At 55.3% G+C, this 27,654-nt stretch overlaps 19 protein-coding genes across 19 annotated transcripts; 9 read left to right on the plus strand and 10 right to left on the minus strand.

Moving 5' to 3' along the window:
• Positions 1-60: 60 nt before the first annotated feature.
• KL911_004583 (uncharacterized protein) lies at positions 61-4,182 on the plus strand (the record flags this gene model as incomplete). Its single annotated transcript, XM_043199890.1, has 1 exon — positions 61-4,182. The coding sequence occupies one exon, from the start codon at positions 61-63 to the stop codon at positions 4,180-4,182; it is 4,122 nt and encodes a 1,373-aa protein (XP_043052779.1).
• Positions 4,183-4,260: 78 nt separating this feature from the next.
• Positions 4,261-5,145, minus strand: KL911_004584 (uncharacterized protein; the record flags this gene model as incomplete). Its single annotated transcript, XM_043199891.1, has 2 exons — positions 4,261-4,979; positions 5,055-5,145. The coding sequence occupies 2 exons, from the start codon at positions 5,143-5,145 to the stop codon at positions 4,261-4,263; spliced, it is 810 nt and encodes a 269-aa protein (XP_043052780.1).
• Positions 5,146-5,256: 111 nt separating this feature from the next.
• Positions 5,257-6,015, minus strand: KL911_004585 (uncharacterized protein; the record flags this gene model as incomplete). Its single annotated transcript, XM_043199892.1, has 1 exon — positions 5,257-6,015. The coding sequence occupies one exon, from the start codon at positions 6,013-6,015 to the stop codon at positions 5,257-5,259; it is 759 nt and encodes a 252-aa protein (XP_043052781.1).
• Positions 6,016-6,283: 268 nt separating this feature from the next.
• KL911_004586 (uncharacterized protein) lies at positions 6,284-7,537 on the plus strand (the record flags this gene model as incomplete). Its single annotated transcript, XM_043199893.1, has 1 exon — positions 6,284-7,537. The coding sequence occupies one exon, from the start codon at positions 6,284-6,286 to the stop codon at positions 7,535-7,537; it is 1,254 nt and encodes a 417-aa protein (XP_043052782.1).
• An 87-nt stretch (positions 7,538-7,624) lies between these two features.
• Positions 7,625-8,224, plus strand: KL911_004587 (uncharacterized protein; the record flags this gene model as incomplete). The annotated part of the gene is made up of 1 exon (XM_043199894.1): positions 7,625-8,224. One exon carries the CDS (start codon positions 7,625-7,627, stop codon positions 8,222-8,224), a length of 600 nt encoding a protein of 199 aa, XP_043052783.1.
• A 48-nt stretch (positions 8,225-8,272) lies between these two features.
• On the minus strand, positions 8,273-8,794 carry KL911_004588 (uncharacterized protein; the record flags this gene model as incomplete). The annotated part of the gene is made up of 1 exon (XM_043199895.1): positions 8,273-8,794. The coding sequence occupies one exon, from the start codon at positions 8,792-8,794 to the stop codon at positions 8,273-8,275; it is 522 nt and encodes a 173-aa protein (XP_043052784.1).
• A 194-nt stretch (positions 8,795-8,988) lies between these two features.
• Positions 8,989-9,487, plus strand: KL911_004589 (uncharacterized protein; the record flags this gene model as incomplete). The annotated part of the gene is made up of 2 exons (XM_043199896.1): positions 8,989-9,243; positions 9,458-9,487. The coding sequence occupies 2 exons, from the start codon at positions 8,989-8,991 to the stop codon at positions 9,485-9,487; spliced, it is 285 nt and encodes a 94-aa protein (XP_043052785.1).
• A 3-nt stretch (positions 9,488-9,490) lies between these two features.
• On the minus strand, positions 9,491-10,627 carry KL911_004590 (uncharacterized protein; the record flags this gene model as incomplete). The annotated part of the gene is made up of 1 exon (XM_043199898.1): positions 9,491-10,627. The coding sequence occupies one exon, from the start codon at positions 10,625-10,627 to the stop codon at positions 9,491-9,493; it is 1,137 nt and encodes a 378-aa protein (XP_043052786.1).
• A 659-nt stretch (positions 10,628-11,286) lies between these two features.
• KL911_004591 (uncharacterized protein) lies at positions 11,287-14,064 on the minus strand (the record flags this gene model as incomplete). The annotated part of the gene is made up of 1 exon (XM_043199899.1): positions 11,287-14,064. One exon carries the CDS (start codon positions 14,062-14,064, stop codon positions 11,287-11,289), a length of 2,778 nt encoding a protein of 925 aa, XP_043052787.1.
• Positions 14,065-14,147: 83 nt separating this feature from the next.
• KL911_004592 (uncharacterized protein) lies at positions 14,148-15,639 on the minus strand (the record flags this gene model as incomplete). Its single annotated transcript, XM_043199900.1, has 2 exons — positions 14,148-15,493; positions 15,579-15,639. 2 exons carry the CDS (start codon positions 15,637-15,639, stop codon positions 14,148-14,150), a joined length of 1,407 nt encoding a protein of 468 aa, XP_043052788.1.
• A 198-nt stretch (positions 15,640-15,837) lies between these two features.
• On the plus strand, positions 15,838-17,142 carry KL911_004593 (uncharacterized protein; the record flags this gene model as incomplete). The annotated part of the gene is made up of 1 exon (XM_043199901.1): positions 15,838-17,142. One exon carries the CDS (start codon positions 15,838-15,840, stop codon positions 17,140-17,142), a length of 1,305 nt encoding a protein of 434 aa, XP_043052789.1.
• A 33-nt stretch (positions 17,143-17,175) lies between these two features.
• On the minus strand, positions 17,176-17,619 carry KL911_004594 (uncharacterized protein; the record flags this gene model as incomplete). Its single annotated transcript, XM_043199902.1, has 1 exon — positions 17,176-17,619. The coding sequence occupies one exon, from the start codon at positions 17,617-17,619 to the stop codon at positions 17,176-17,178; it is 444 nt and encodes a 147-aa protein (XP_043052790.1).
• A 213-nt stretch (positions 17,620-17,832) lies between these two features.
• On the minus strand, positions 17,833-18,578 carry KL911_004595 (uncharacterized protein; the record flags this gene model as incomplete). The annotated part of the gene is made up of 2 exons (XM_043199903.1): positions 17,833-18,281; positions 18,467-18,578. 2 exons carry the CDS (start codon positions 18,576-18,578, stop codon positions 17,833-17,835), a joined length of 561 nt encoding a protein of 186 aa, XP_043052791.1.
• Positions 18,579-18,914: 336 nt separating this feature from the next.
• Positions 18,915-19,753, plus strand: KL911_004596 (uncharacterized protein; the record flags this gene model as incomplete). The annotated part of the gene is made up of 2 exons (XM_043199904.1): positions 18,915-19,273; positions 19,357-19,753. 2 exons carry the CDS (start codon positions 18,915-18,917, stop codon positions 19,751-19,753), a joined length of 756 nt encoding a protein of 251 aa, XP_043052792.1.
• A 51-nt stretch (positions 19,754-19,804) lies between these two features.
• On the minus strand, positions 19,805-20,163 carry KL911_004597 (uncharacterized protein; the record flags this gene model as incomplete). The annotated part of the gene is made up of 2 exons (XM_043199905.1): positions 19,805-20,023; positions 20,092-20,163. The coding sequence occupies 2 exons, from the start codon at positions 20,161-20,163 to the stop codon at positions 19,805-19,807; spliced, it is 291 nt and encodes a 96-aa protein (XP_043052793.1).
• A 103-nt stretch (positions 20,164-20,266) lies between these two features.
• On the plus strand, positions 20,267-22,219 carry KL911_004598 (uncharacterized protein; the record flags this gene model as incomplete). The annotated part of the gene is made up of 1 exon (XM_043199906.1): positions 20,267-22,219. The coding sequence occupies one exon, from the start codon at positions 20,267-20,269 to the stop codon at positions 22,217-22,219; it is 1,953 nt and encodes a 650-aa protein (XP_043052794.1).
• Positions 22,220-22,227: 8 nt separating this feature from the next.
• On the minus strand, positions 22,228-25,005 carry KL911_004599 (uncharacterized protein; the record flags this gene model as incomplete). Its single annotated transcript, XM_043199907.1, has 1 exon — positions 22,228-25,005. The coding sequence occupies one exon, from the start codon at positions 25,003-25,005 to the stop codon at positions 22,228-22,230; it is 2,778 nt and encodes a 925-aa protein (XP_043052795.1).
• Positions 25,006-25,317: 312 nt separating this feature from the next.
• On the plus strand, positions 25,318-26,910 carry KL911_004600 (uncharacterized protein; the record flags this gene model as incomplete). The annotated part of the gene is made up of 1 exon (XM_043199910.1): positions 25,318-26,910. One exon carries the CDS (start codon positions 25,318-25,320, stop codon positions 26,908-26,910), a length of 1,593 nt encoding a protein of 530 aa, XP_043052796.1.
• Positions 26,911-27,068: 158 nt separating this feature from the next.
• Positions 27,069-27,467, plus strand: KL911_004601 (uncharacterized protein; the record flags this gene model as incomplete). Its single annotated transcript, XM_043199911.1, has 1 exon — positions 27,069-27,467. The coding sequence occupies one exon, from the start codon at positions 27,069-27,071 to the stop codon at positions 27,465-27,467; it is 399 nt and encodes a 132-aa protein (XP_043052797.1).
• Positions 27,468-27,654: the final 187 nt, after the last annotated feature.

Raw genomic sequence — 27,654 nt, forward strand, 5'->3', positions numbered from 1 at the left:
AATAAAATAAAATAAAATAGCGTAAAATAAATAGAATAAATCAATCCTCGCACCAGTATCATGACGTTGAATTTTGTGCCTGGAGAGCCCAATCGCTCGCCGCACTGCTGCGCGTTCGTCAATTGGAACGCCGTGCAGGTGTTGGCGTATTGCTCCGGAAACAACCTTGTCATTGTGACTAAGAACTTCCAGCATCTGCAGACGCTATATCTTCCTCGAGACTCGTATGTGGTGGACGTCAACCAGATCAACGGGAAGATAGCTTTGGCAATTGGCTCGAAAATCCAGATATACACACCGACCGTGTCGAATTTCTACAATTACAACTTCCGCGGCCGCAAGGACGTCTCTGAGCTGGAGATCGAATGGGGACTCGAAACAGAAATAGAGAACGACAGAGACGATTCCGCCATCACGTGTCTTTCGTGGTCCGACTCGTGCGACACCTACGACGACGAGCTCTCGAGCGCACAGCTTTTTGGCGTTCCCGAGGAGTACAATTCGCTCACGAGCTGCGAGCTGTGCGTCGGGTCTGAGCGGTCGCTGGCGCTCTGGCGGATCTACTATTCGGCCAAGGACGGAACACACACCGCCAGACACCGGCTGCTGTGGTCCAAGGTGCAGCCCAATCCGGTTTACATGGTCAAGTTCTCGCCCCGCTCCACAGCAATAGCCAGCGTCGGCTACTACGACAGACTGGTCAAGATCTGGCACAGAGTTGCGTACGGCATCGAGTCGGCCGAGTTCGAGCTCAACTACACGCGGCTGCCGGCCTACGTGACGCTTCTGCGCTGGAAATCCGGCAACACGCAGCGCAACAACCTCTCCTCGGCCGGCTCTGTCACGGACCTGAAACCGGCGAACAGCATTATCAAGGACACCTCGCACCGCAACACAGACATCCCGCACGCCGAGCATTGCACGCTGTACGTGTACGGCGATGACTCTGTGCTCAGGGTGTTCTCGACGTACTATCTCGACCGCGGCTTCAAGGTGGCTAGTGAAGGGGCGGTGCAGCTCCCGTCGAACAGCTTTGTGGCGGTGATCGACAGCCAGATGGTTGCACTTGGCGTCGAGAAGGTTCTTGAGCAGCTGGAGCTGCTGGAGGCGAGCGGACACCAGAGGAACGGCAGTGCACCGCCCCGCGACGACGGCGTGTCGCGCAGTCGCAGCGGGTCGGCGCTCAACATGTACCACCGTCGCCAGAGCTCGCTGCTGCAGCTGCTGGCAATGCGGCCCGAGCTGTGTCTGGTTTTCAATCCAGAGGGCTGTGTTGAGATGTATGCGTTCCACCAGTGCGAGGGCGAAATCAGCGTGAAGAAACTGGATGCCGTGCTCGACCCTCACGGCGGCCTGACCAGGGCCTGTATCCGGCTTGGGAAAAATTGCATACCGCAGGACTGCCGCAGCGTTTTTTTGCAGGACTTACAGATCACACAGACCTCGGGTGGCTACGGGCTGTCGCTGATCGTGCACGATCTGTTTAAAAACTCGATCCGTCACGTGGGCTTCACGTTTGAGTCGCTGCTCCAGTTTGAAGAGCCAGAGATTGCGGTCTCGGGCTCGACGACGGTGACGATCGGCGAGCTCCAGCACAAGCTGACGGGCCACAACAAGTCGATCCGCAAGCTGATCCGGTCCGGTGACGGCTCCGTCGTCCTTTCCACCACGCGGTTCGGCGAGAGCTGCCTCTGGACGGCGATTCCGCTGTCCGACTCGCACAAGACGCTCAACAAGAACTCCACGCTGATCACACCGTCGCCGATCGTCGACGCTGCGTTCTGGAAACACGGCGAGTACGTGATCGTGTACCTGGCGGACGAGCTGGTCTGCTTTGACTGCCGTCTGCAGTCGCAGTACCAGGCGGAAATCGCCAAGCTGGCTCCCGTGGCCGGGTCTCTGAAAATCCAGCCGCAGGATAAACTGTGCTGCTTTTTCCTGGTTCCCGAGCGCGAGAGCGACGTCGCGCACGCGGTGGCCGTGTACGCGGACGGGCGGTGCGCTGCGTGGGAGCTCCGGCTCGAAAATGGCCGCTGCAACATACAGCGGTACGCGGTCGACCAGCTGGAGGCCGTCCACATGGCGTCGTACGTCGACCCGGTCGGCTGGAACGCTGCGATCGGGACGAGTCTGCAGCGCGACGTGCTCACGACGATCCAGGCGAACGGCGACGTCGCCGTGTACTCGACGCGGGTCCAGGACGGCCGCATCACGTGGGAGCAGAAAGAGACGTTTTCCACGGGGATAGCCAACGCGACGTTTCTAAACGGCTCGTCGATCCACCGGCTCGCCGTCGTCAACGAAAACCGCGACCAGCTGCACATCTGGGACACGCGGCTGGGCACCCTGGAGTACTCGGAGACGTTTGAGGCCGAGAAAATCAGGGACATCGATTGGACGTGCACGGCGTTCTCTCAGGGCATCCTGGCCATCGGGTTCGACTCGCACTCGCTCCTGTACACGCAGCTGCGCTACGACTACACGAACGACACCCCCACTTACACCAAGATCAAAAAAGTGGACATCTCGCACCAAACCCGGCACCATATCGGCGACTCTGTGTGGCTCGCAGACGGGCTGCTTGTGATCGGGTCCGGAAACCAGTTCTACATCAGCGACAAGACGCTGGACCCGCAGCACGACTACATCACCGCGCGGGCCATGGGCACGCTCGAGATCGTCTCGAACGACGTGTTCCAGCTGTGTGCTGCGCTGAACGGCCCGTTGCCGCTGTATCACCCGCAATTTCTGATCCAGACACTGCTCTACAGCGGCTTTGGCGGCATCGAGAAGCTGGTGGTGCATTTTGCGAATGCCCTGCGCGCGCTGGAGCTCGGCTTCGCGTCGAGCATCGACCCGAAGCTCGGGTTCGAGACCCCAGAGCACGACGTCGTGGGAGCGTCCAGGGCCGACGACGTCGCCGTGACGAGACAGACGTGCAGCACCATCGTCGAGCGGCTGGCCAAGCACAAGCTGCCGTTTCTGACGGGCCACCAGCAGATCACGCTCGCGTCGACTATCCAGATAATGGCAGACATAGCAGAAAAATACTCGACTGTGCTGGACGCTAACGGGCTGCGGTTCTACCTCGGCATGAAACTGTTCCAGCTCAACGAAACTAAGGGCGCGCAGTTCCGCAGTATCACGATGCGCGACGTGACCTTTGCGCTGCACAGCGAAAATAAGGACCTGCTCTTCGACATCATCAGCGAAAACAGCGCGGTGCAGATTGGCGCAGCGGAGTTCTCGAAATACGCTCTTGCGTACTGGATGGAGCACACCCGCCTGGCAGAGGTGCTCGAGACTGTTGCCAGAACAGAGTTCTTCAAGACACAGGACTCGGGACGGTACAAGGATCCGAGCGTGTGTTCCTTGCATTTTCTTGCGCTGCACAAGAAAAACGTGCTTCTGGGGCTCTGGCGGACGGCCATAGGCCATCCGGAGCAGCAGAAGATGATCAAGTTTCTGGGAAACGACTTCAAACAGGACCGTTGGCGGTCGGCAGCGAAAAAGAACGCTTTTGTGCTGCTGGGCAAACACCGCCACGTGGACGCCGCGTACTTCTTCCTGCTGGCTGACTCGCTCAAGGACTGCGTTAACGTGATCGTCAGCAAGCTCAAAGACCCGGGGCTCGCCGTCGCCGTGGCCCGCTGCTACGAAAAAGGCGACCACGGTCCGGTCATGAAAGATCTCGTGCTCAGACACCTGCTGCCGGAGGCGCTCCGAAACAACGACCGGTGGACCGCGAGCTGGTGTTTCTGGATCCTCAGCGACCGCGCGCTGGCCATCCAGGCGCTTATCAAGCCGGTCCGCGACATCCTCCAGGACATGGCCAAGTTCGACGCAATCGACGCGTCGCAGGAGGCAGCGCTGCCCGTGAAGAGGATGGACTACGAGGACCCTGTGCTGCTCGCGATGTACGACAGTCTGCGCACAAAACGCGTGGAGTACTTGCGCGGGGCGCTGGCGCTCGACGTGCGGGCCGAATACGACTTTGTGCTCGCTGCCGCGCTCATGTACCAGAAAATGGGGTGCGACTATCTGTCGCTCCATCTGGTGCAGCACTGGGAGTTCTCCGAGATGAAAGAGATCATCGAGCCCTCCACGGGCAAGGAGGTGCTGCCGCCGCCGCCTACGGAGTTCCAGGAACCGGACATGTCTGCATTCGACTTTGGCTTTTAATTTATAAAGTTAATAAAGTGGAAATGATAATTACGACAATTACTGAGTCATAGTCTATTTACATAATCAGAGGACCAGCTAACGGCCCAGGTTCAAGAGCAAAGACTGGCCGGTGGAGGCAGACTCACCGCCGCTCTGCGAGCCGTTAGGCAGGTACGTGACGTTCGGAGACTGGCTCAGAGTCTGGGCTATCTCCTTGGACGCCTCGAGTCTTCTGATCAGCAAAAGGCCGTCTCCCGCCTTGTTCAGGGCCTTCGAGACGTTGTCTGCCGCCTCGGCCTCTCCCTCGGCGCGTATCACGGCAGCACGTCTCTCCTGCTCGGCCTTCTCGACGAGATAAGTGGCTCTCTCGGCGTCCTGTTGCGCAATCTGCTTCTGCTCGACAGCCTTCGTGAACTCGCGGCCAAACGTCATATGGGTGATCGAGACGTCCTCGAGCTTGATCTGGAACTCCTTGGCTCTCTGCTCGAGTTCGCTCTTGATACGGGAAGACACGGTCTCTCTCATGGTGATGAGTTCTGCAGCGTTGAACTGGGCAACAATGCTCTTGAGAACCTCGTTTCCAATCGACGGCAGCACACGCTCATCATAGTCCAGTCCCAGGTTCTGGTAGATCTGTGGCAGGTTCTTCACGTCGGGACGGTGCAGGACTCTCAGAGTCAGCGAGACGGTCTGCAAGTCCTTGGATCCCGTGGTGGTCGTGATGGTTCTTGGCTTGGTTCTGACGTCGTAGATGATCGGTCTCTGGAGCCAAGGAATGACAAAGTTCAGTCCCTCGCCAACAACTTGCGGCTTGACTCCCGAGAACCTGTCGAAAATGACTGCTCTTTGTCCGCCTGAATGTTAGCTGATATCGCTGGATTGCCACTTACCCTTGACGTCGTACAAGGAGTACTGTGCGGCCACGACGGCCACACCAACAGGAACTGCTAACTTGGAAATAGTGTCTGCAATTCTAGACATGGTTGGAGTGTATTTGCCACTTAAATTAATATGAAATATTTTATTTTACACTAGGAAATATATTTACTCTAGCTCTGCTCTCTCACCGAGCTCTAATTCCCCAGCCTGGCTTCAGCTTTCCTCCCCCTCCTCGTCTCTGGTCATCACGCCGCTCTCCTTGAGCAGCTTCTCGATCTGCTCGGGAGTCCAGATTCTGAGCTGCAGCTTGCCGTCGGCGTCCAGGCCAATGGTCGAGAACTCCACCTTCTCGCTGGTCAGCTTGTTGCTGTCGGTGGTCTTGCTCAGAACCTTCAATGCGAGATTCTGCGCCTCTTCGAGTGTCATGCCGTCTTTGTAGTCCTGTTTCAGCAGCGTCTGCGCGCTCGTGTTATTGGCTCCGATGCTCGTGGCCTTCCACCCAGAGTAGTTTCCAGACGGATTGCTCGTGTACAGCTGGAACCCGTACCTCTCGTCGTGGCCTGCGAAAATAAACGACACGCCGAACGGCCGCAGGCCTCCGTGCTGCGTGTAGCCCTGTTTCACGTCGCAGATCCGCTTCACAAGCGTCTCGATGGGGATGTCTTCGCCGTACGTCTTGAGGTACTGTTGTGCCGAGTATCTGATGCTGTTGATCAAAATTCCGGCATCTGCGGTCATTCCGGCCACCGCACACACCGTCTTGTCGTTCAGCACGTACATCTTCTCTGCGCTGGTGTCCTGCTCGAGCAGCTTGCTTGTCACCTTTCTCTCGGCCGCAAGAACCACGCCGTCCTTGGCCATCACGCCGATGGCCGTTCCTGCGTGGTTAATTGCCTCCAGCGCATACTCCACCTGGTACAGCCTGCCCTCGGGCGAGAAGATGGTGGTTCTCGAGTCGTATCTTCTGGACATGGTATATATTTGCCTTCAGAAAAATTTGGCCGGGTAAAGAAGTACGGAGGCAGTTTTCAGGCTAGGGGGCAGCCCAATCGTAGCAGCGCCCCCGGGCACGGCACAGCTGTGACCACGAACGGGCCAGTAGACGGCCAAACAGCATCGACCGCGCCCTTTTGGGCCTGCTGCTTGCCAGCCAGTAGCCAAATTCGCGGCCAGTGTTCTCCAGCTACGGCTTTTTTGTTTTCAGCAATTTCGTCTGCTCTCTTTTACGGCCAACCAGTGTATGCGTTCCAGGCTTTTACAGAAACTACATATAGGCGCTGGACATCCGGAAACCGCGGTGGATACACAAGAGACGAACGCAATGGAGAAACCAGACCAACAGATTCTGCAAAACGTTTACCAGGAACATGCGGGAGGAGTGGACGAGTCGCAGTTGGCTGCGCAGCAGGCGCAGCAGCAGCAGATGGCCATTCTGCAGCATATGCCGTCGTACCAGGCCATCATCCAGCCAAACTACATGCATCTGAAGCGGGTGGCGGGCCTTTCTCTGCTGCCGCAGCGGTCCACGGTGTCGAAAGGCAAATACTCCCTCAAGGACTTCATAATAATGCGAACTCTGGGAACGGGCTCGTTTGGCCGCGTGCATCTCGTCAAGTCGGTCCACAACAACCGGTTCTACGCCATAAAGGTGCTGAAAAAGGCCCAGGTCATCAGGATGAAGCAGGTGGAACACACGAACGACGAGAGACGCATGCTCAAGCTCGTGGAGCACCCGTTCCTGATCCGGATGTGGGGCACGTTCCAGGACGCCAAGAACCTGTTCATGGTGATGGACTACATTGAGGGCGGAGAGCTGTTCTCGCTGCTGCGCAAGTCGCAGAGATTTCCCAACCCGGTGGCCAAATTCTACGCCGCAGAGGTGACCCTGGCGCTCGAGTACCTCCACTCGCACAACATCATCTACCGGGACCTCAAACCGGAAAACATTCTGCTAGACAGAAACGGCCACATCAAGCTGACCGATTTTGGGTTTGCCAAGGAGGTGGAGACCGTCACGTGGACGCTGTGCGGGACTCCGGACTACATTGCGCCCGAGGTGATAACCACCAAGCCGTACAACAAGAGCGTGGACTGGTGGTCGCTGGGGATTCTGATCTTCGAGATGCTGGCCGGCTACACTCCGTTCTACGACCAGACGCCAATGAAGACGTACGAAAAGATTCTCGCAGGCAAGATCCACTATCCGTCGCACTTCCACCCGGACGTGGTCCATCTGCTGTCTCGGCTGATCACTGCGGACCTGACGCTCCGCCTCGGCAACCTGCAGAACGGTCCGGCCGACATCAGGAACCACCAGTGGTTCAGCGAGGTTGTCTGGGAGAAACTGCTCCTGAAGGACATCGAGACGCCGTACGAGCCCCCAATCACCGCCGGCGTCGGCGACACGTCTCTCTTCGACCACTACCCGGAAGAGCAGTTGGACTACGGCGCCGTGGGCGACGACCCGTACGGCAAGTATTTTGTCGACTTTTGAGGCTGTGCAGCTACCAGAACCGGGCCCAAAAATGTTTGTGCGGCAAGAATCTGGGGCTTTATTCTGACAGCGTTATACCGAAACAAGATGTTTGGCCGTTCGAGATCCCGCAGGGCGCTAAGAAAGTCGCGCGGGAACGCCAGCTCGCCCGAAATCGGCTCGTCCAGCAGCATCAGGGGCGACCCTGAATCGGCGGCTTCCGTTTGCACGAGCATCACGTCGAACCTGAAGCAGCTGGACCTTGCAGCCAAGGAGACTGTGCGGGCTGCGCCGCTGTCAGCGTACCAGGGAGCTGCGGCTGACGAGCGCCAAGAAATGGACGAGCTGTTTGCGATGGAAGACGAGCTGCTGGCGATAGTCAGGGCGTTCCAGAATACCAGTCTAGTGCGCAAAAAAATGCTGGAGAGCCTGATCACCAACAGCTTCGGTGTTTTCCGGTGCAGCACGGCGCACGCCACCAGCATCGAGATGCTCGAGCGCATGCAGAACACCGTGAACTCGCTGATCTCGTTTGTGATGCTGCTGAACCAGTCGGACCAGCCGCAGGACGAGTTCGACGACATGAACCCATACTACGCCCGCGTGCACGCTCCGCCGCACGCGCGCGCCAACGACATGCGCTTTGCCAGCATGCGCGCCCCGCGCCACCTCTACGAGGCGTACTACCCGATGACTCCTTACAGATAACTAAGAATCTCTCCATACTAGGCACTCTTGCTCTCTATTATATACAGGTCACTCCAGGACGATCTTGGCGCCCAGGCCTTCGAGTGTAGCTTTCATTTGCTCGGCGTCTTCCTTGCTGACGTTCTCCTTGATCACCTTTGGTGCGCCCTCAACGAATTTCTTCGACTCGACCAGAGAGAGCCCCAACAGCGATTTGACCTCCTTGATGATTTTCGGCTTGGCCTTGGCGTCGAACGACTCGAGTCTCACGTTGAAGATGGTTTTCTCCTGCACCTCCTCCTTGGCCTCCGTGGCCTGTGCCTCGGCGGCAGCAGGGGCTGGGGCAGCGGCCCCAGCGGCGGGGAATGCAATGTCTGGGATGTTGAGCTTGGTCTTGAGCTCCTGGATCAGATACGACGTCTCCAACAGCGTCAGCGTCGAAATCTGGTCCACGATTTGTGCGATTTTCGGGTCCACAGGCTTGGCCTCCGTCGAGTTGTGTCTGGCCAGACGGGCGCCAGCGTTGGCTGCTGCAGATCTTCTGCCGAGTCTCACTGCGGCTCTCGTGGTTTGTCTTAGAACTGCAGACATGGTGATAAATTATCAGTGCTGGTGAAAATTTGGTGAAAAAACCACGGCAAAAAGGACGTGCACATTCCCACGCCGGTTTTGCAAAAAGCTTATGTAAGAGCCGAATTTTCATTTCTCTTTGCCATGTCGTTCAGATTCTGTGCCGAATGGTAAGTAAAACGCCGTCCTGCGTACGCTAACCCGCCAGCAACAACATGTTGTATCCGCGCGAGGACAAGGAAAACAAGAGACTGCTGTATCAGTGTCGAAATTGCCCGTATTCTGAGCTTGCGGATAACGCCAGAGTCTACAGACACGAGCTGATCACCAACATCGGAGAAACCGCAGGCGTGGTCGAGGACATTGGGTCCGACCCGACGCTGCCCCGCTCGGACAAAACGTGTCCCAAATGCCACAACTCTGAGTGCGTCTTTTTCCAGTCCCAGCAGAAAAGAGCAGACACGAGCATGGTGCTGTTCTACGTTTGTTTGGAGTGCAAAAACGTGTTCCGCAGTTAGACGATCGGCTGTGCGAACAGAGCAGAGCCGCTGTATTGTATAATAATCTGTTGCTAAATTAGATGTCGTGATATGTCTCACAATATTGTAGTACACTGTTAAACTATTATGTATCGCTCCCGGTTCTATAAACCCCCTGGTACCCACGAGCTTCAGCGGTCCGGAGCCTCGTGGCACCGCGCTACCGCCGATTTAGCCTTCATAAGTAGTACTGATTGTAGGACCCACCAGCGTTGACCCCCACTGCGCCTGCTCCGTTCGCCGTCCTGATAGACTGCAGCGATCCGTGAAGAGTGTTGGATATCGACGGAAGCATGATCTTCTCCGACGACGACCCCTGAGGGTTGTTCGTGGTGTAGTTGAATAGGGTGCTGTGCGAAAGTGTGTGCGAGGGACTGTTAGTCCCGGATGTTGGCGAGTAGGTGTGTGGAGTTTGCTGTTTGAGAGTGTCTTTGAGCGTGGAGATGATCTTGAAATAGGTCTCCTCCTTGTTGGCATCCGACAGACCCGAAGACGTGTTCAGGTGGAGCAGCAGGTTGTTGATCTCGATGTGCAGCACGCTTAGCCTTTGCTGCTGCTGCGGCGTGCTGCGGCCTGCTTTGGCGTCCTTCACCGCCGGATTGGCACCCTCTGCAAACGACAGTTTGGGCGACGAGGACGAGGATGATGACTTCGACGTGCTCAAAGAGTCGGATCCGGCCTGCACTGGAGTTTGCTGCATGTGTCCAAAATTTATGGGCAAGGGTAACTGGAACTTGGGCATGGGCTGCAGCTGGGTGTTGGCAGTCTGAGCGGCCATAAGTAGCGTGTTCGTAGGGCCAAAAGTCCGTCTCTTGTCGATCAGAGGCGCCGTGAGCGCAGGTTTCTGGATACTGGAGCCGAGATCCGGTCTCGAGTCCGAATCGGCCTGACTGGAGCCCGAAGGATAAAGGGCATGGTTGTGCTGGTCGTTGACCACGACGATGGACCACTTCTTCGCCCGTAGCGAGTAGTTGGCTCTTATTCTGAAGGGACAGCAGTTACTCTTCTGTCTTTTTCCGACGTCTTTTGTAGCCGGCTTGGACACCTTGGCCGTCTTTGGGGAATGTGCGTTGGAAGCAAAACTGTGGCTATTTTTGCACTTGAACACTATTTTGGTATCGTCCGACCGCTCGATAACGATATTGATGCCCTTGGACACCAGCTGGGAGTGCAGCCAGGGCTTGATGCTCTGCTTGTCGTCAAAATATTTTTTGTCTAGTATGAGCGGCTCTGACGAGTTTCCGTCTGAGCGACAAGGGGAGTGGCTTGGGCTGGACTTCATATTAGCGACTGGCGGCTCGAACTGATAACCCATAAGTAAATCTGAGAGGGAACGTGCGTACCGTCTTTGTATTTATAGTAAAAGACAAGAAGAGGGGTAATCAGTTGGGGTCAGATTTTTTTTTTTGGGGGGTGGGTGAAAAGAAGTGATACCCTATGGGTTTCAGGATTTGTTTTGTCTATGTAAGGCAGGCAAAAAATACATGCAGTCCGTATTCAAGACAAAAGAGGGGGAGAGATTATTTCATGTGCAAATGATTGGCGTACATGCTCCTGCTCCGGCTGAAATTGATTATCTGCACCCCCTAACGGGCACTTTACGCCTCGCACCGACCTTCGGATTCCGAGCTCGAAATTCGCTGCTTCGTGTAAAAAACCGGGTCCGTAATGGCACCCACGGCTGTGACAGCGGCTCACCGCCGCTGAAACGGAACCCGAACAAAGTGCGGCATTTGGCAGTCTATCTACTACACACAGCGCTCTAACGCCGACAACCCCTTTTCTACCCCATCTTTACCCCCACTCGCTGTATACACCCCTCTTGCAAATCATCACCGCGATGTAACCCCGCCTCTCGCAAGCGGCTCGCCATACTCCGATTTTTTCCTCATTCTCGGATTCCGCTCTGAATTTCGATCACTACTCCGAGGCACATCGCGCCCTCATGCAGCCACCGGACAGCTAACGTCCTGGCTATTTCTTCTTCTTGCGGCTCGGACGGGCATTTTTGGCCCGTCTCTTCTCCTTCACCTCTCTGGTCTTCCTGATCTGCTCCACAGAGCGCAGCTCGTCACGGCCCTGATTAGCGTTCCAGCCCTTGACATGGCGTCCCGACTCCACCGCCTTCTTAACCTTCTCCAGCTGCTCCTTGTAGTTGTCTCGCTTTTTATCGGGCAGCTTAGGAGCGTCCTGCCTCGTGTGCACAAACCTGCCGCGCTGCCTTTTACCGGACAGCCCAACGTCAAAGCCCCTGTTCTGCTCGGCCGCGCCGGTCTTGAAGTTGACGTTGTGCTGCGCCTTCCACTCGTCAAACTTGCCCGACCGGTACGACGCAGGGATTTTCTGGCCCGACTCGCCAATGATGTATTTTTTGTCGTCCTGCACTTTTTTGTACTTGCCCGCCTTCTTGTCCCAGAGCACCCGTGCCGTCTGGCGCTGCACAGCCACTTTCTCGTCCTCGGCGTCGATGTCGAACGCGGCCCGGTTCGCCTCCGCCGTGAACCCGGAGTCCAGCGAGAGCTGCTGCTCCTGGATTGCCGACGCCGGCGCATAGTGCGAGATATAGTAGTTTGGGTCTTTGAACGACTTCTTCTTTGGCCTGCAAGACTCCAGCACCACGTCGCCGTCCTCAAACGTCCGCCGCAGCTCGTCCTCGTTCACGCTGTACCCGACCTCGACCCCGCGCTCGTCCTTGAACAGTTCGTCCTCGAGAGTGTGCGTCAGCCCAGAAACACGCTCCAGCTCCAGCAGCTCGCGTCTTTCCTGGGCCTTGCGCTGCACAGACGCGATCTGGCGCCGTCTCGTGTTCATGAGGTCCACGAGCGAGTCGTCGCGCTTGCCGAACTCGAAAACGGTCTCCTTGTTTTTCCGGTTCTGCAGCCGAGCCAGAAACTGCTCCTTTTCCAGCTCCTCGTTCTTGCCGAACAGCAGGTTCTGCTCGTCCCAGCCGAGGTTCACGAGCTCCTTCGCCCGGCGCAGCGACTCAGCGCTGGCCCCGCTCCGCGTCCGGAAATACAGCTGCTCTCCCTTGTCCGCCACCGTCTTCAGGGACCGGATATCGTAGTTGTGCTTCATGATCGTCTCGTACAGCTCCTGCATCTCGCCGATCAGCTTCCGCGGCGCACTCCCCAGCACCAGCCGCTCCGTGTACGACAGCTTCGGCTCCTGAAAGCCGGCCGTGCTGCCGTGCTGCTCCGAGTACTTGTCCCTGAGCAGCTGCACTTTTTTCTCGTGCATCGATGTCAGAAGCACCTTGCGCCCGAGGAAAACCTCCAGGTCCAGCAGGTACGGCAGCTCCGCCTCGCCCACGATCGAGTACGCCCACCCGCTGTTGCCCGCTCTCGCCGTCCGCCCCACGCGGTGCACAAATATCTTGGACGACGACGGGAACGAGTAGTTGATCACGTTTGCCAGCACGGGGATGTCGATTCCTCTCGCGGCCACGTCGGTCACCACCAGGATCGGACACAACCCAGCACGGAAATTCAGCAGCTGTCGGCGCCGTGCGTGCTGGTCCAGCGACCCGTAGATGTACGCGGTAGCATACCCGGCGTCCTTGAGCAGTAACGTGACGTACTCCACGTGATGCTTGGTCGGCACAAAGACGATCGTCGAGTGTTGTGTCGGCAGCTCGCCCGCGCGCGGCAGTTTCTCGCGTCTGGGCCGTTTCTTCTGCTTCTTCTTGCCGTCGTCCTCGTCTTCCGAGTCGTCGTCGTCCAGCCGGTTCGCCGCGTCCAGCCGTCTGAGCTCCTCCGGCGTGGCCACCGGCATCTTGATCACCTCCTGCAAAAGCAGCAGCAGATTCGCCTCGCGCTCGTTTTTCTTCGTGCTGATGAAGCACATCTGCAGGTCGTCCGAGATCTTTGTCTCGGAGTCCAGCCGCACCAGCACCGGGTTCGTCAGTCCGGCTTTGGCAAAGTCGACGAGGTTGCGTGGCAGCGTGGCAGAAAACAGCATCGACTGTCTTTTCTCGGGCAGCGCCGCCAGCAGCTCGTTCAGCTGCTCGGCAAAACCCATCTCAAACAGCCGATCCGCCTCGTCGTACACGACGTACTCCACTGTGCGCAGGTCAAGCCGCATTTCCGTCTTGAGATGCAAGAACCGGCCGGGCGTGGCAATAATCACGTCCGGGTTGGCCATCATGGCACCGAACTGGTCCTCCATCGAGTCTCCACCAATCAGCAGCAGCGACCGCAGGTCCGACCCGCGACTGAACTCCTTGAACTGCTTGGACGTCTGCATAGCCAGCTCTCGCGACGGCGCCAGAACAATCGCCCTGACACCGATCTTGGCTACGTGCGTCTTCAGTTTTTCGATCAGCGGCAGCAGAAATGCCGCCGTCTTACCAGACCCAGTACGTGCCATTCCAACCACGTCTCTGTTGGACATGATAAGGGGAATAGTCTTTCTCTGAATGGGGGTCGGCTGCTTGTACCCTTTTTTGCTCAGGTTCGCGAGGATGTACTTCGAGAGGCCAAACGACGCAAACGTGCCGCTCTTGGCCTTCTTGGCGAGCGGCTGGTTCAGAAAATAGCTCGTCGTTTCCTGCTCCTCGTCGTCAGACAGCTCCAAACTAGGGAACGTGGACGGATCGAGCCTCGGCTTCTTTGCGGCCGGTTCCTCGTCCGAACTCTCCGCATCGCTCGCCATGATCTCGTCCTGCACCTCAGCATCGCTCTCCTGGCGGTCGGAGTCGCTGTCGACGCCGTCGGCCACAAGGTTGCTGGCAATATCAAACTCCTCGTCAGACATGCTAAAAAATAATTTTATTTTGCAAAAAAATATTTTTATTCATTTCTTGGCTGTGCTATTCAGGAAAATACAGAGCGACCAAACTATCTGTTGTAAGGGTGGTATCCGCGTCTGCTACGGCCCTTATGGCCGCCACCGCCGCTTCTTCCACTCCTCTCGCCCCTGTCGCCCCTGTCGCCCCGGCCACGGAAGTCACGCGAGTCTTTAGGCCCGCGTGGCCGTCCGCCGTGTCTCACGCCGCCGCGGGGCCCCGAGGGCAGATTGGTGGTCTGTTCCTGCGGATTAGGCACCTCGTCGCCCGCGTCCTTGGCGTCGTCGCCCCCGTTCTGCTGTTCGTTGCCGCCAGGCATCGCCTGGCCGTATTGCTGCATCATCTGCTGCATGGCCTGCGAAACGTCGCCGCCCTGCTGCTGAACCTGCTGCATTTGCATCCAGTACTGTTGCATCTGCTGCATCTGCTGCCAGTACTGCTGCATCTGGGCCATCTGTGTGTACGTCTGCTGCGGCTGGCCGATGTTGGAGTAGGAAGAGCCGGCCTTCTGCTGGTTACGAGGCTCCGCACGCTTGATTTCCATGTTTTTACCGTGAAATAGCACGTACTTATTCTGGGTCACTCTATCAACGGCATCGGGGGAATCGTACGTCACAAAGCCGTATCCTCGGGACCGGCCGGTGTCCTTGTCGAGCATCAGTTGCGAGTCAATAATGTTACCAAACTGCTGGAAATATTCCGTAAACTCTGCCTCGGTGACCTCTGGAGCCACTCCGCCGACAAAAATCTTGCCTGTCTTGTCCTGCTCCTCTTTCGGGATGGCTCTTTTAGGGTCGATAAGCTTGCCGTCTAGAACGTGTGTTTTTTTTAAAACCTCGTCAACACTACTTGAACTAGCAAATGTCAAAAAGCCAAATCCGCGCGACCGTCCTGTCGCGTTATCCTTCATGATAGTCAGGTCGATCACGTCGCCAAACTGCGAGAAGTAGTTTTTCATGCTCTCCTCGGTCGTTTCCCAGTTCAGGCCGCCAATGAACATCTTGCCCTGGTCCTTCGACTGGACGTCGGCTCGCACCGTGTCCTGGAACTGTCTCTGGCCTGGGCCGCCGATCGTCATTGGCGGCGGCGCGTGCATCACCGGGAACTGCGCCGAAGCCTGCGCTGGCGCTTGCGCCGGCGCCGCAGCGGCCGCTGGACCCGGTTCGCCTGCTCCAGACGGACCGTCCTGTGCGGCCGAGTTTGCAGGCTCCGACGCGGCGTCGCCCGTCTTTGGCGCCGTCTCCTGCTGCTCCTGCTTCACTTCCTCCTTGTCGTCGTCGTAGATGTCGTCGAAAAGAGCCTCGTCGTCGGAATTCGTCATAATGTTCTGGACAAAGTTAAAGTGCTGAATCTCCTTTAATTTTTCGCGGGGAGGGTAACTGGTACAGAGCTGAAGCCCTGAAGTCGCCGTTGCGAAATAGCACGCCAGGCGTTTAGCGAGCCTGCTGGCCGCTCTCTGGGCACGGCAGATCGACGAAAGCACCCGAGAACGGCCAGCCGGCGGGCGCCAGTAACGACTCTTCCTGGTTTCCAGCCTGCTCCATGCTCACCGGCTCTCGACGGCCGGCTGTGGTGCTCGGAGAGATTTTGTGCCGCCAGCTGGCTTGCCAGCTGGTCTGTCGGAGGCTGCCCGAGGCTGCCAGAGGGCGTGAGAGGCTCTCTGGTCGCTCTAGCGTCGCTTTACTGCTACCTCTTCTCAGCCTTGTACATTGGTTGCACCGCCCGGTGAAAAATTTAACATCATGAAAGACTATCTGGTGTACATGTCGCAGGCCCACACGGGCTTCCGGCGCGCAGAGCTGGAGTCGCTGGCGGAGATGCACGGGTTCAGCGTGGACCTGAGCAGGCTGGGCGAAAAATCGCCTTTTTTCGTGGTGCAGCTCGAGAACGACGAGCAGGCCGCGCTGCTGGTTCGCAGGTCTGTTCTTTCGCGAGCCATTTACGAGCTCTGGGGCCAGGGAGCGACGCTGGCCGAGCTGCACGCCGACGTCCAACAGCGGAGCGCGGCACTCGTCTCCAAATACAAGCGGTCGTCCTTCAAATTCGATATCATTTCGTACCAGGGGAGCAGAAAGAGCCGCGAGCAGCAGCTGGCGCTGATCAACTCGTTTGGCTACCTTGCGCTCGAGGGCAAAATACAGATGAAAAACCCGGACCAGGTATATGCCGTTCTGGAGGCCTACAGCATCGTCAACCAGGAGCCTGCTCCGCAGCCGGACTACATGTACTTTGGCCGCGAGGTCGAGGTTTCTGAGCGCACGCGCGGCATTCTGGAGCGCTACGAGATTGCCAAGCGGCCGTACTACGGGACCACGACGTTCGACGCCGAGCTGGCGCTGGTGAGTTGCAACCTGGCGCAGGCGCGGGCCGGACAGCTGATCTACGACCCGTTCGTGGGCACCGGGTCGTTCGTGCTCGCTGCCGCGCACTACGGAGCGTTCACGTACGGAACAGACATAGACTTCCGGGCGCTCAAGGGCAAGGGGCCCGGTCGGCGGCTTGCTACCAATTTTGCAAAATACGGCACGGACCCCCTGTTTGGCGACGTTCTGTGCATGGACTTCACCCACAACGCGCTCAGAAGAAATCTAGTGTTTGATTCGATTGTCTGTGACCCGCCGTACGGCGTCAGAGAGGGCCTCAAGGTGTGCGGAACGAACAGAGAAGAGCGATTCGAAGGGAAGGAAAAAATAGTCATCGACGGCGAGTACGCGTACCGCCGACGCGATTTCATCCAGCCGAAAAAGAACTACTCGCTGGACCTGCTGCTCGACGACCTGCTGCAATTTGCGGCCGAGCGACTGCCGGTGAACGGCAGACTGTGTTTCTGGATGCCCGTGGCCAACGACCAGGACATCCCTACACTGGTTCCGCAGCACGAAAAATTGCAGCTGGTGTACAACCTGGTGCAGGAGTTCAACAAATGGTCGCGGCGGCTGCTGGTTTACACGAAACGGGACGCGGACTACAAGGGAACCACCATCACGTCGCAGGAGCGCGGACTCCAGAACGACTTCCGCAATAGATACTTCCATAAGTTTAAGTAATGTTCAACTTATCAATATGTTATTACCACTTATCTATTCGTCGTCTTCAAGGGATTCCAAAGTCTGGGCAGCAATACGGTCCAAGTCTCTCTGTCCGTTGTCAGAGATTCTTCTTCCACCCTTTGGAGAGATCTCCAAAACACCAATCTTCTCAAGAGCTTGCACAGCTTTTCTGTTGACGGAACCAGAGGCATCGTAGTGCTTGCTTGGTCTTGTGCCTCTGTTCTTGGCACCTCCGTAGAGCTTGTTCAGAGCACCAACACCAACTTGCTTTCTCAGGTAGATGTGTCTAGCCACGGAAGCGGCTCTCTTGTAGAACCATTTGTCGGCCTCTTGTGGTGGAAGCTCGTTGCCGGCGGAGGTCTTGACCAACTCGACGTAGCCTGGAACCTCGAGCTTACCTTGTCTTTGCAAGAATTGGGCGTATGCGTTGATAAAGTCCTGTGCTGGGACGTCTCTGACAGAGTAACCTGGCATGTTGTATATGATCAAGTTTAGAGTTTGAGAAAATTTTCTAATGAATATGCCCTGTGACGTTGGTGCGAGGTGTACATTTTTCAGACGAAAAATGTAGCAGGCACAGCGCGCGCAGCGCAGCAGGGGACGGCGACCCAGAGCTCACCCGTGCGTACTATCTCTTGCTCTACACTCTCTAGTCTTGATCTCTTATTCTGCACTACGTAATTACCCTTAGACCTTGAAACCTCTAGATCTTCTTCTACCTCTGGCTCTCTCGAACTTTCTGCCCTTGGACAGAATTCTTGGAGCCTTGCCCTTGTGTGGGCCGAAGCCGAAGTGTCTAACGGCCTCTCTGGAGTTTCTTGGACCTCTGATGGTCAAGGTGTTGGAGCCGGTTGGAGCTCTAAGAGCCAACTGGTCGAGGGTGAGGGTCTCACCGCCGTTTTTCAAGATGGTGGCCTTGGCGCCAGCAGTGAATCTCAGGGCAGCAACAGTGGCCTTTGGGAACTCAAGCAGTCTGGAGTCGTCGGTGACGGTTCCAACAACGACAACAATCTTGTCGGAAGCGCCTGGCTGTCTCAGAGCTCTGGCAATTCTGGCGACAGAAACCGGTGGTCTGTTGATCTTGGAAAGGTACAGAGACTTAAGGATGATCTTGTTGAATGGAGCATCGGTACGGCCTAAAGTTCGTTAGTAACGGGCTGGATGACTATTTCAATTCTGCTCAAAGTCGCACTTGTCGCGCTCGACAAAGTACTCGCAAAATCCGCAGAGACCGTCTCGAAGGGTCTCTGGCTCATCCAAAATGGACTGTCCAGCAGTCGGCGATTTGTGCAAAACCAAAATTGTCAAGTTCAATACCTACGAGCCAAGAAGGAGTAAAGTTTCACCAAAGACTTGAGGTAAACGTTCTCCGACTTTGGGGCCTTTCTGTGGCCAGATCTGATGTGCTGCTTGGAGGTGTGATCTCTACCCATGGTGAAGTTGGTAAGAAAGTTTTTCGCTGGAAAAAAATTTAAGAGGGTTGCAAGGCCATTTTTGCGCAGTCACGTGAAGCCCAGAAACAGACGCTGGCTGTGCACAACATATATTTCTTTGATTTACCACCCTGCATTGCCATGGATCGCTTAAAGTGAGTATAGCAACGCCTGGCTTGCGCTAACGACAGGACCGACGAGACCAATCCGCGTGGAATTCCGCAGGCCAAGTTCATAGAGAAGATCGAGGACTTCATCGACCCGAAAACGTGCACCGACGACGACGTTTCGGTGTTTCTGAAAGAGCTACAGGTCAGACTCCAGCAGTACCAGTTCATGGAGGAGAACAAGCGCAACACGCTCAACAACCTCAACACAAAGATCCCAGACATTAAGAAGACGCTGGACATGTGCAGGTTTCTCAAGAATCGCAAGGAACACGACGAAGAGACCGTTGACGTGAACTACGAGCTCAACGATACCGTGTACTCTACGGCAGAAATCAACGTGAAGGAGCTGGATTCTGTCTCGCTCTGGCTCGGAGCAGATATCATGATGGAGTATCCTATTGACGAGGCTATTGAGATGCTGGAAAAACGGCTCCAGGGCGCGCTCGATAACAAGGCCGTCACCTTGGAAGACCTGGAGTATTTGCGCTCAAACATCACCACAATGGAGGTCAACACGGCGCGGGTGTACAACTGGGACGTGCAGCGGCGCAAGGCTCTGAAGGCGACCGAGCCTACCTCCTGAACGTGTCGAGGATCTGTGCGCCGAGCGTTCGCACCGGCGTGTCTTCTCTGTCGTCGGACGAGTCTGGCGAGTCCTCGTCTTCCGCGCCGTCTGCGTTGTTGACCATGTCGCGAATGCGCCTATCGAGCGGGCGCTGCTGGCTTTTGGAGGCGAGTTTGGTGTATACGAGCTCCACGACTCTCAATCTGGAATTGAGGCCTGGCAGGAGCCCGTTGAAGAAAAGCGACCCGATGAAATACCCCAAAAGGCTGGGGATCACCGAGTTGATGAGGCCCTCGCTCAAAGCCAGCTGCAGAGCCACCAGCGACGTGAGGAAGTCGTTTGTGAACACCAGCTTGAAGTCCTCGTTCGACTCGCGCAGTTTGAGTAGGCCCCCGAAATTCAGCTCGAATTTGTATAGCACAGGCGTGAACTTCCAATGAGCATATAGCAGTCCGAACAGGATGCCGAACGGGCCGGCGGGAACAAACAAGTTAATGCCGATAAATGTGTAAAGTGTCCACGTGAGAACTGCGACGGCGACAACGTTGTAGATGTAGAGAAACAAGACGATCCTCAAGAACTTTAAGCTTCCAAAAACGCGCTCCAGATTCTTCAGGCTGAGCACCATCAGCGTGACGCACAGGATGACCTGCGACTCGTTCTGGAACTGCATCTGGAACAGGGCAAAACGCCAGTATTGGTGCCATTTGCTAACGAACGGGTCGTAGCTCAGCACAAACAGAGGCTTCCACTCAAAGATCGACACGGCAAGCGGAACGGCAATGAACAGCGACGTCAACGCCGAGCTGATCGGCAGATGGACAAACCCTGTGGGGAGCGAGGAGGACATTAAAATAAATGAGATTAAATACTAAATACTATTTAAGAGACTACCGACGCGTCGTAAAATAGCCTAAAATCAAGAAATAATTTCTCTATTTCTTGTTCCCACCATGCAGCCATGGTTTAATAAACTGGGCCGGCAGGGCCGCCAATTGGCCCTGCAATGGCAGTATGCGGGAGAGTCGTGGGGCGTTGCAACCCCGACCCCTCTGGACTATCTGTTTGACGAGCTGTTTAGTCCCAAATCGTCCACTACCCCAGACAAGATCCTTTCATATCTGGCGTACTATTATCCAAAACTGAAAAATGAGCACAACGTCGAGCTTTTGACGCTCTGTTTTTTGCGATGTCCACTTTTCTTCAACGACGCCCAGCTGGTGTCGTTCAACGACAACTATCGCGTTATCGAATTCTTCAAGTACATCATGGACAAGAAGTTCCAGGTCAGCCAGCCAACGCTGCCCTTCCACCGGTTCTACAACGCGCTGTTTGGAGCCGTGGAGAAGATTGCCGCTGATGCGGGGAGCGCGTGGAAAGTGATTCCCGTGGTTGTTGGGTGCCTGCTCTCTGTTGACTCAAGAAGCGACTACGACAGGTACCCCGAGCATTTCAAGCTCATTGCGAAAATAGACGCTAAATTTGTGAACATTGCGGCAAACACGTTGGTACGGAGCATGGACGGGCCGCTTTCAAAGGATCTTCTATGTCTGAACGTTGTTGCCCTGTCATGTGTGCAGGATAAGCTTACCGACTCTCAGCTTTTGCGAATTTTGCGAGTTAGATCTGACATGTTGAGAATCCTCACAGAGCTCACGTTCAACTCGCCGTACGGTCTGGACAATGGCCGGCTTTTACTAAAGGGCGAAGCAGACACCCCGATCGTTGTCAGACACTTAAATCGGATCTCGTTCCTGTTCGCGAAGCTCACGTCGATCCACCCAAAAGTCGCTTTGCTGGTGGACGATCTGGATCTGATTTTGAACCGGATCCAGACTTTCAGCGAGAACGTGCTGAGCGTGCCAAATCCAACAGAAACGCAATGGAGCACACTAAGAGTGGTCTTGTTTGCACAAGTAATGATGTTTGAAGGAGTCATGGCCCGTTTCTTCCAAATCAACGACCATTCTCTCAACAGAGCCGTTCTGCCCACCCTGAGTAGGAAAATTCTCACTGCGCTCTTCAACTTCAACTTCGTCGTCGACAGGATGGGCACCGGCGGGTTCGAGAGCTACAATTTCGTCTACGCGTCGTGTCTCAGCGCGCTCACGAGCTACGACATTTCCACGGCAGAGACACTCATCAAATGCTGGACCAGCAGCATAGCATTCAAAGAAATCCACAACTCTGCCGCAGAGCGCGGGAAACTGCTCTTCGATCTCCAGTTCATTGAGAACGTCGTCAACTTGGTCTCCGACAGCATAAAATTCAACTTCATTATCCCCATAGTCCAAGATCTCATAGGCAAATCACACGACCAGGCCGTGTTGGAGAGCGCGCATTCAGTTATGGTCAAATACTTTACCAGTGTCGACACATACAACGAGGCTCAACTGGTGGACTACACGAACAACGTCAAACATGTTGGCGCGCAACTGATCGACTACCTTACGCTGTCCCTGGACCAGTTCCCGGTCCGACTATCGCTGAGCCAAGTCGGCGTTATAGTCGAGACACTCGCCAAAATTACGTTCCCCGACACTGCTGTGCACGAGTGCGATCCGGAGCTGTACCGGGAGCTGATTTTGCTCGTCTACAACAGGTGTCTCGTTGCCACTAGCGAAGAGCTCCCAGATGCTCGGGAACCACCAAGAACACGCCACGGAGCGTTCACGTCTCTCCTGATCAGAATTCTGCCCCTGGTTCCCTTCGACGAATACCAGTCGTGGCTGGAAAGAACGCTCAGTCTGGCGTACCGCACCGTCGGCGACGAGCGTACGTATCTTCTGGACCTGCTCTGGGACAGCATTCTGGGCGCAAACAGACACTATCCGCAGAAAGGAAACGTTGGCATCCAATGGTGGTACGAACATGTCAACCAGAATCAGGAAAAAGCAAAATTATAGTATTTAACTTACTCCTTTGGTTCCTGTTGGTCGAAGAAGTCCAGCACTGCGCAGTTCGGGTGTAGAATGTAAACCATGTTGGCTCTTCTTTCGGCCTCTTTCTTGCGCTGCCACTCTTCCAGGCCGAAGGTGCGTCTTTCGATTTCTGCCCTGGACATGCCTTCGCGGACCACAAACTCCTCCGGGATCTCCAGGTCGCCCTGGTCAGGATTCACGCTCATCAGGATCTTGTCCTTAACCAGCCGCTTCAACACCTTGAGAGCCGTCTTGCGTTCCTGCCAGTACTGGTCCTCGCTTTCGATCTCGTCTTCGATCTGGTGCAAATACCATTCAACTAAGAACTCGGCAGTGTACCCCTGGCCCGGTTGGGAATCGTCCTGCGACTCGCGGCTCGTCTCCTTTTCGCCTATTTTCCGCACAAACAGGTTCATCATCTTGACGTATTTGTCGTACGGGATGGCCACCTTGTGTTTTTCGTGCGTCTCTGGCGACGCGCGTTCCTGGGTATCCTGCGTGGTTTTTTCTGATTGCACCGGAGTCTCGTCACCCTCGTCGATCTCGACGTCGTCCTTCTCCACGCGGATGATAGACTGTCTTAGCAGATCATAGGCCTCGGCCACGAACCGGGGCGTGATTTCCTCGGTACAGTTGGCTCTGGCTATGGCTTCAGACAGCCGGATCATACTTTCCAGCTGTCGCACGGTGATTCTGTAGCTGCTGCGGCCCAGTCCTTGCGAGTCGTCGCTGCGCAGCTCCTTGTATCTCTCGACGAGATAGTCTCTAGCCTCCTTGGTCATCTTGGGCTTGAACGTGCGCGCATATTTGATGTATCTGAGCAGCTGCTCTTTGGAGAAAGGCGGATCAATGGCGTCATCTCTGAGCATGTGGAGGTTGACAATGTGGTCAGCGAGCTGCGTGTCGACCTTTTCGTTGCACTCGTCCAGGACAACGAAAAAAAGATCAAATCTCGACATGATCGGAGCAGTCATGGCCAGATTGCTCTTCAGACCCACTTTGGGATTGTACCGGCCGCCAATAGGATTGGCAGCAGCAAGAATAGAGGTCCTGGCATTCAGTGTAGCCTGGATACCGGCCTTGGTGATGGAAATGGTCTGCTGCTCCATGGCCTCGTGGATGGCCACCTGGTCCACCAGATCCATCTTGTCGAACTCGTCGATACAGCAAATACCGTTATCGGCCAGCATCAATGCGCCCGCCTCAATGGTCAGCTCTCCGCTTTCCTCGTCTCTGATAACTGCGGCCGTCAGACCTGCAGCAGACGAAGCCTTTCCGGACGTGTAGACGGCTCTGGGAGCAAAACTGTTGACATATTTTAAAAACTGAGACTTGGACGTAGACGGGTCGCCAACAATGCAAACGTTGATGTCTCCTCTTAAGTTGATACCATCCACTGTTTTTTTGTGCACACCGCCAAGAAGCTGTAAAAGAACACCCTTCTTCACCACCTCGTGGCCGTAAACCGCAGGCGCAATCGACGACACAAGCTTAGCGTAGATATGGTCGTCCGAAACCATGTCCTTGAGCTCGTTGACCTCTTGTTCCGTCAACGTGTTCAGGAACATCTCCTGTTGCTTCTCTGTGTCATCGGCGGTTTCCAGGTCGTCGGGCTCGCCGTTGGCGTCCTTAGCAACGAGAGAACACACGTGAGACGCGAAAAACGCTATTTTGTACGTCAGGTCTCTGGCTCCAAGGGCTTTCAGCCCAGTAATGCCGGAGTTGAGCACTTCCGCGGCGGACCCTGTGCCACGTGACCGCACCGACATCGGCTTCACGCCAGGAAGACCCAGTTGCGTCACGTCCGGGACGACCACCTCGGTCCCCGTGAATCTGCACTTATCGCCCGGCTTGGCTCTTTCCACGAGCTCTCCGCGCAAAATCACGTCCAACGTTCTTGGCATCGACCCCGTTGGGATCTCGTTGGCGTTCTCCTGGATGCGGACTTTCTGCCAGTCCAAAAACGTCGATTTGGCGATGTTGAGCGTCCAGGAGGCGTGGTTCTCGCACGTCGGGTTTGAGCAGCTGCTTGGCTCGGTGTATTTGAACGCCTGCTCAACGTTTTCAATCAGCGTTTTGCACACGTCGCATGTGAAGCACGCCTTGTACAGCTCCGGCCTCACCTCGCTGGTCCGCGTGACGGTACCGGAAATGGACATGAGCATGCCAATGTTTTCTGCTCTGAGCTCGCGGATCCTGTTGATGGTGGGCAGATTGTAGAACGAGATCTGGAAAATGCGCTCTGTGACGCCTGTTTCGTCGTCATCGGCAAGCTTGGTCGACCGTCTGAGAAGAGCAGGCTGGAACCGTTTGATCACCGTGCGCAGACCGTTAATCAGGTACGGAATGAACCGGTAGTACTGCTCGGTGATGGCGCTCGCCAAAATCCCGTTCTCAACGGTCAGCAGGTGCTGGTAGTCAATATATATCGTGCACAGGTCGTAGTGGGCCATCGCGGCGATTTGGGCAATGTACACTTTGCCGTGGAACTCTGGCTCGTCCGCACTCTTCTCGTCGGTGAAGTCGACCAGAAACTGTTCGAACGCCTCCTTCACTTTCTCCGCCGTCAGGTCGGTTACTTTGGGAATCGAGCTCAGATCTCTTCTTCTTCTAAGAAAACTGGCTGTGGGCTCGTCGGTCTCCATTTCCTCCTCAGCAGCCTGTCTTCTCGAATCGCTGGGCAGGTGAGGCTGCGACTCGCTGAGGGGATTGGTGCTCTGGGTCCGGAACGCCTGGGACGACGGCAGCGGTGAGGACGCGATAGTTGTCATTAGGATCGAAAAAGAATTGAAGGTAAAGTTTGAAACCTTCGCGTTCGCGTAATTACGTTTCTGTTTTGGGAAAAAGGGTGCATGTGGTGGGGGGTGTGAAGAAGACGTTTGCGTAGCCAGACAGGCAGACTGAGAAATGAGCGTTCAGTGGGGAGAGAAGCCTGAAGAGATGGGGGAGAGGAGAAGCAGAGAGAGAGAGAGAGAAGCCGGATGGTACCCGTTTACTGTGGTCTTTCTAGGGCACTTAGGTAGTATACTGTTTTAATTATAGGAAAATATTTTTTTTAAAAAAAAGTATCAAATAAAATCAATATGGCCAGAAAAAAGTCTGCTGCCAAAAGAGCCCGAGAGGCCAACCCGCAGCAACCAGCGTCTGGGCCGGTTGCGAAGGAGAAAGACGTAATCTCAGAAGAACCAAAACCCGAGCCAGTGGAGAACGAGACCGCGGACGAAGAGGTGGAAGACGAGGACGAGAGCTCGGAGGAAGAAGACCAGTACGGTGATCTCTTGACCGAGGACGTTGAGGAGGGGTTCCAGAAAGTGCTGCAGGCAATCAAGACCGGAGACAAGGCTCTGTTTGATAAGAATGTGAAGTTTTTCAAAGATCCAGAGGAAGCAGAGGTTCCTGTCACCAAAAAAGAGAAGCCCATGTACTTAAAAGATTACCACAGAAAAGTTCTGTTGGACGGCCACGCCTTTGAAGACGACGACGGCGAAGAGCGCGAGTGGAAGGAGGGCGAGAAGCCGTATGCAGTTCAACAGCAGGAAGACAAGAGCAAGCTGCTTTCTGAGATCCAGTCTGCGTTCAGCGACGAGGAGGGCGACGATTTTTTGCAGAAAAAAGAGGTCCAGCGCGAGATTAAGCCTGCCAAGTCGCTTCCGGACCCAGAGCAGGACGGAGAGAAGTTCTTGGAAGCGTTTTTGGAGAAAGAAGCATGGATTCCAGAGCAGGACGAGACGAGACCGGAGATGGAAGAAGATGACGACGAGTTTGACGAGGCGGCCGAGAAGTTCGAAAACGCTTACAATTTCCGTTTCGAGGACCCTAATGCTGCCGAAATCATCTCGTACGCCAGATCGCAGGCTACTATGCGGCGAGAAAAGATGAACAGCAGAAAGAAGCAGAGGTTAAAGAAAAAGGAGGAGCAGCTGAGGGAGGAGGAAGAGAAACAGGAGCTCTTGCGCAAGAAAAAACAGAAGAAAGCCATTCAAGTTCTGGACCGTCTGAAGGAGATCAAGGAGGCGGTTGGCGGTCAGGTTTCTGAGGAAACTATAGCGCGTGTGTTTGGCGACAGTTTGTTGAACGACGACTTTGACGATGCCGAGTGGGACAGCAAAATGGCGGAGATTTTCAACGAGGCCTTCTATGACGAAGAGGGCAAGCCGGAGAAGCCCGAAGTGGAGTTGAGCGAAGAGGAGGAAGACATCGAAGAAGACGAAGAGGCGGAGAAAGAGGAGGCGAAGGAGGAAGAAGAGCCAAAGGATAACAAATCCAAGAAGTCGAAGAAGAAGGAAGAAAAACTCGGCAAGAAGAAGGAAAGGCAGAAACTGAAGGAGGTGGCCGAGAAGCTAGTGAGCGCCAACACGCCCAAGCTTCTCGAGGAAGTCGAAGAAGAGCGTGGTAGGGGCAAGGATAGAGAGGAAATCAAGTTCAGGTACCGTGAGGTTTCTCCGGAGTCGTTCGGACTCACTACTAGAGAAATACTCGTTGCTGATGATAAGGACCTGAACGAGCTTATAGGACTCAAGAAGCTTGCTCCGTACAGACCGAAGGAGCTGAAACTTAAGGACAAGCGGAAATACGCCAAGAAGAAGAGGCTGCGTGAGTGGCGGATGAAAGTCTTCAAGAGCGCTGACGGACTGGCTGACGACGAGCCTGCTACCAAAAAAGCAAAAACTAAATAGATCGGATAATTAATTTGAAAACGGAACATTTGGCGATTGGCGGTGAGGCGGCTGTTATTGTTGTTCTAAGCTCGCGTGCAGTGCCAGTGCGCAGTACTGTTGTGCGCCTTTTTTAGCGCCCAAGTCTATCATAAATAGCGAGCGAGAATCGCAAAAAGATGTTCTCGTTTTGTACCGCTCTTCTTTTGGGGATGTCGCTAACGCCATTCCTCAAGCTTGCGACTCGCAGCCGGCGTTCCGCAGCCAACAACTCCGTTCAGACCACATTTTCCATTAGCTCGCGACGCTCGCGTAGCTCTGGAAGCTCCAGAGTTTGGCTCATCAGCGCCAACGCTCAGACTAAATCAAGAGAATCCGAATCACACAGGATGCTGTGTCATAATCATCCCATTGATGCCTTGCTCATTGACCATGACGAACAAATACTTGGCGCCCGGGGCTTTGGCTCCAACCTGGTTTCTACATTGCTTCCGCGTGGAACCAGTTTTCAACGCTCTGCTTCAGAAATACGAGAGTTATATGAAGCAGAGCAGTTTATGTCCTCCCGGCGAAAATAGTAGCGCCGGTTTTCCTAATGGGAGGATACGTCGACGCAGCCCATGCTGCGGAGGGGAGATATACGACTTTCTTAGATCTAAAGACTAACTTTAAACGTACCTGCCCCTATATGGGAAGGGAGAGCGCATCCCCCCTATAGAAGGGGAGAAGTATATCCCCCCTTCAGATAGGGAGAAATATAAAATG

Source organism: Ogataea haglerorum, assembly GCF_019207285.1.
Source record: "Ogataea haglerorum isolate 81-453-3 chromosome Unknown 81-453-3_NODE_14_length_230722_cov_96.824488, whole genome shotgun sequence".
NCBI classification, from domain to species: domain Eukaryota; kingdom Fungi; phylum Ascomycota; class Pichiomycetes; order Pichiales; family Pichiaceae; genus Ogataea; species Ogataea haglerorum.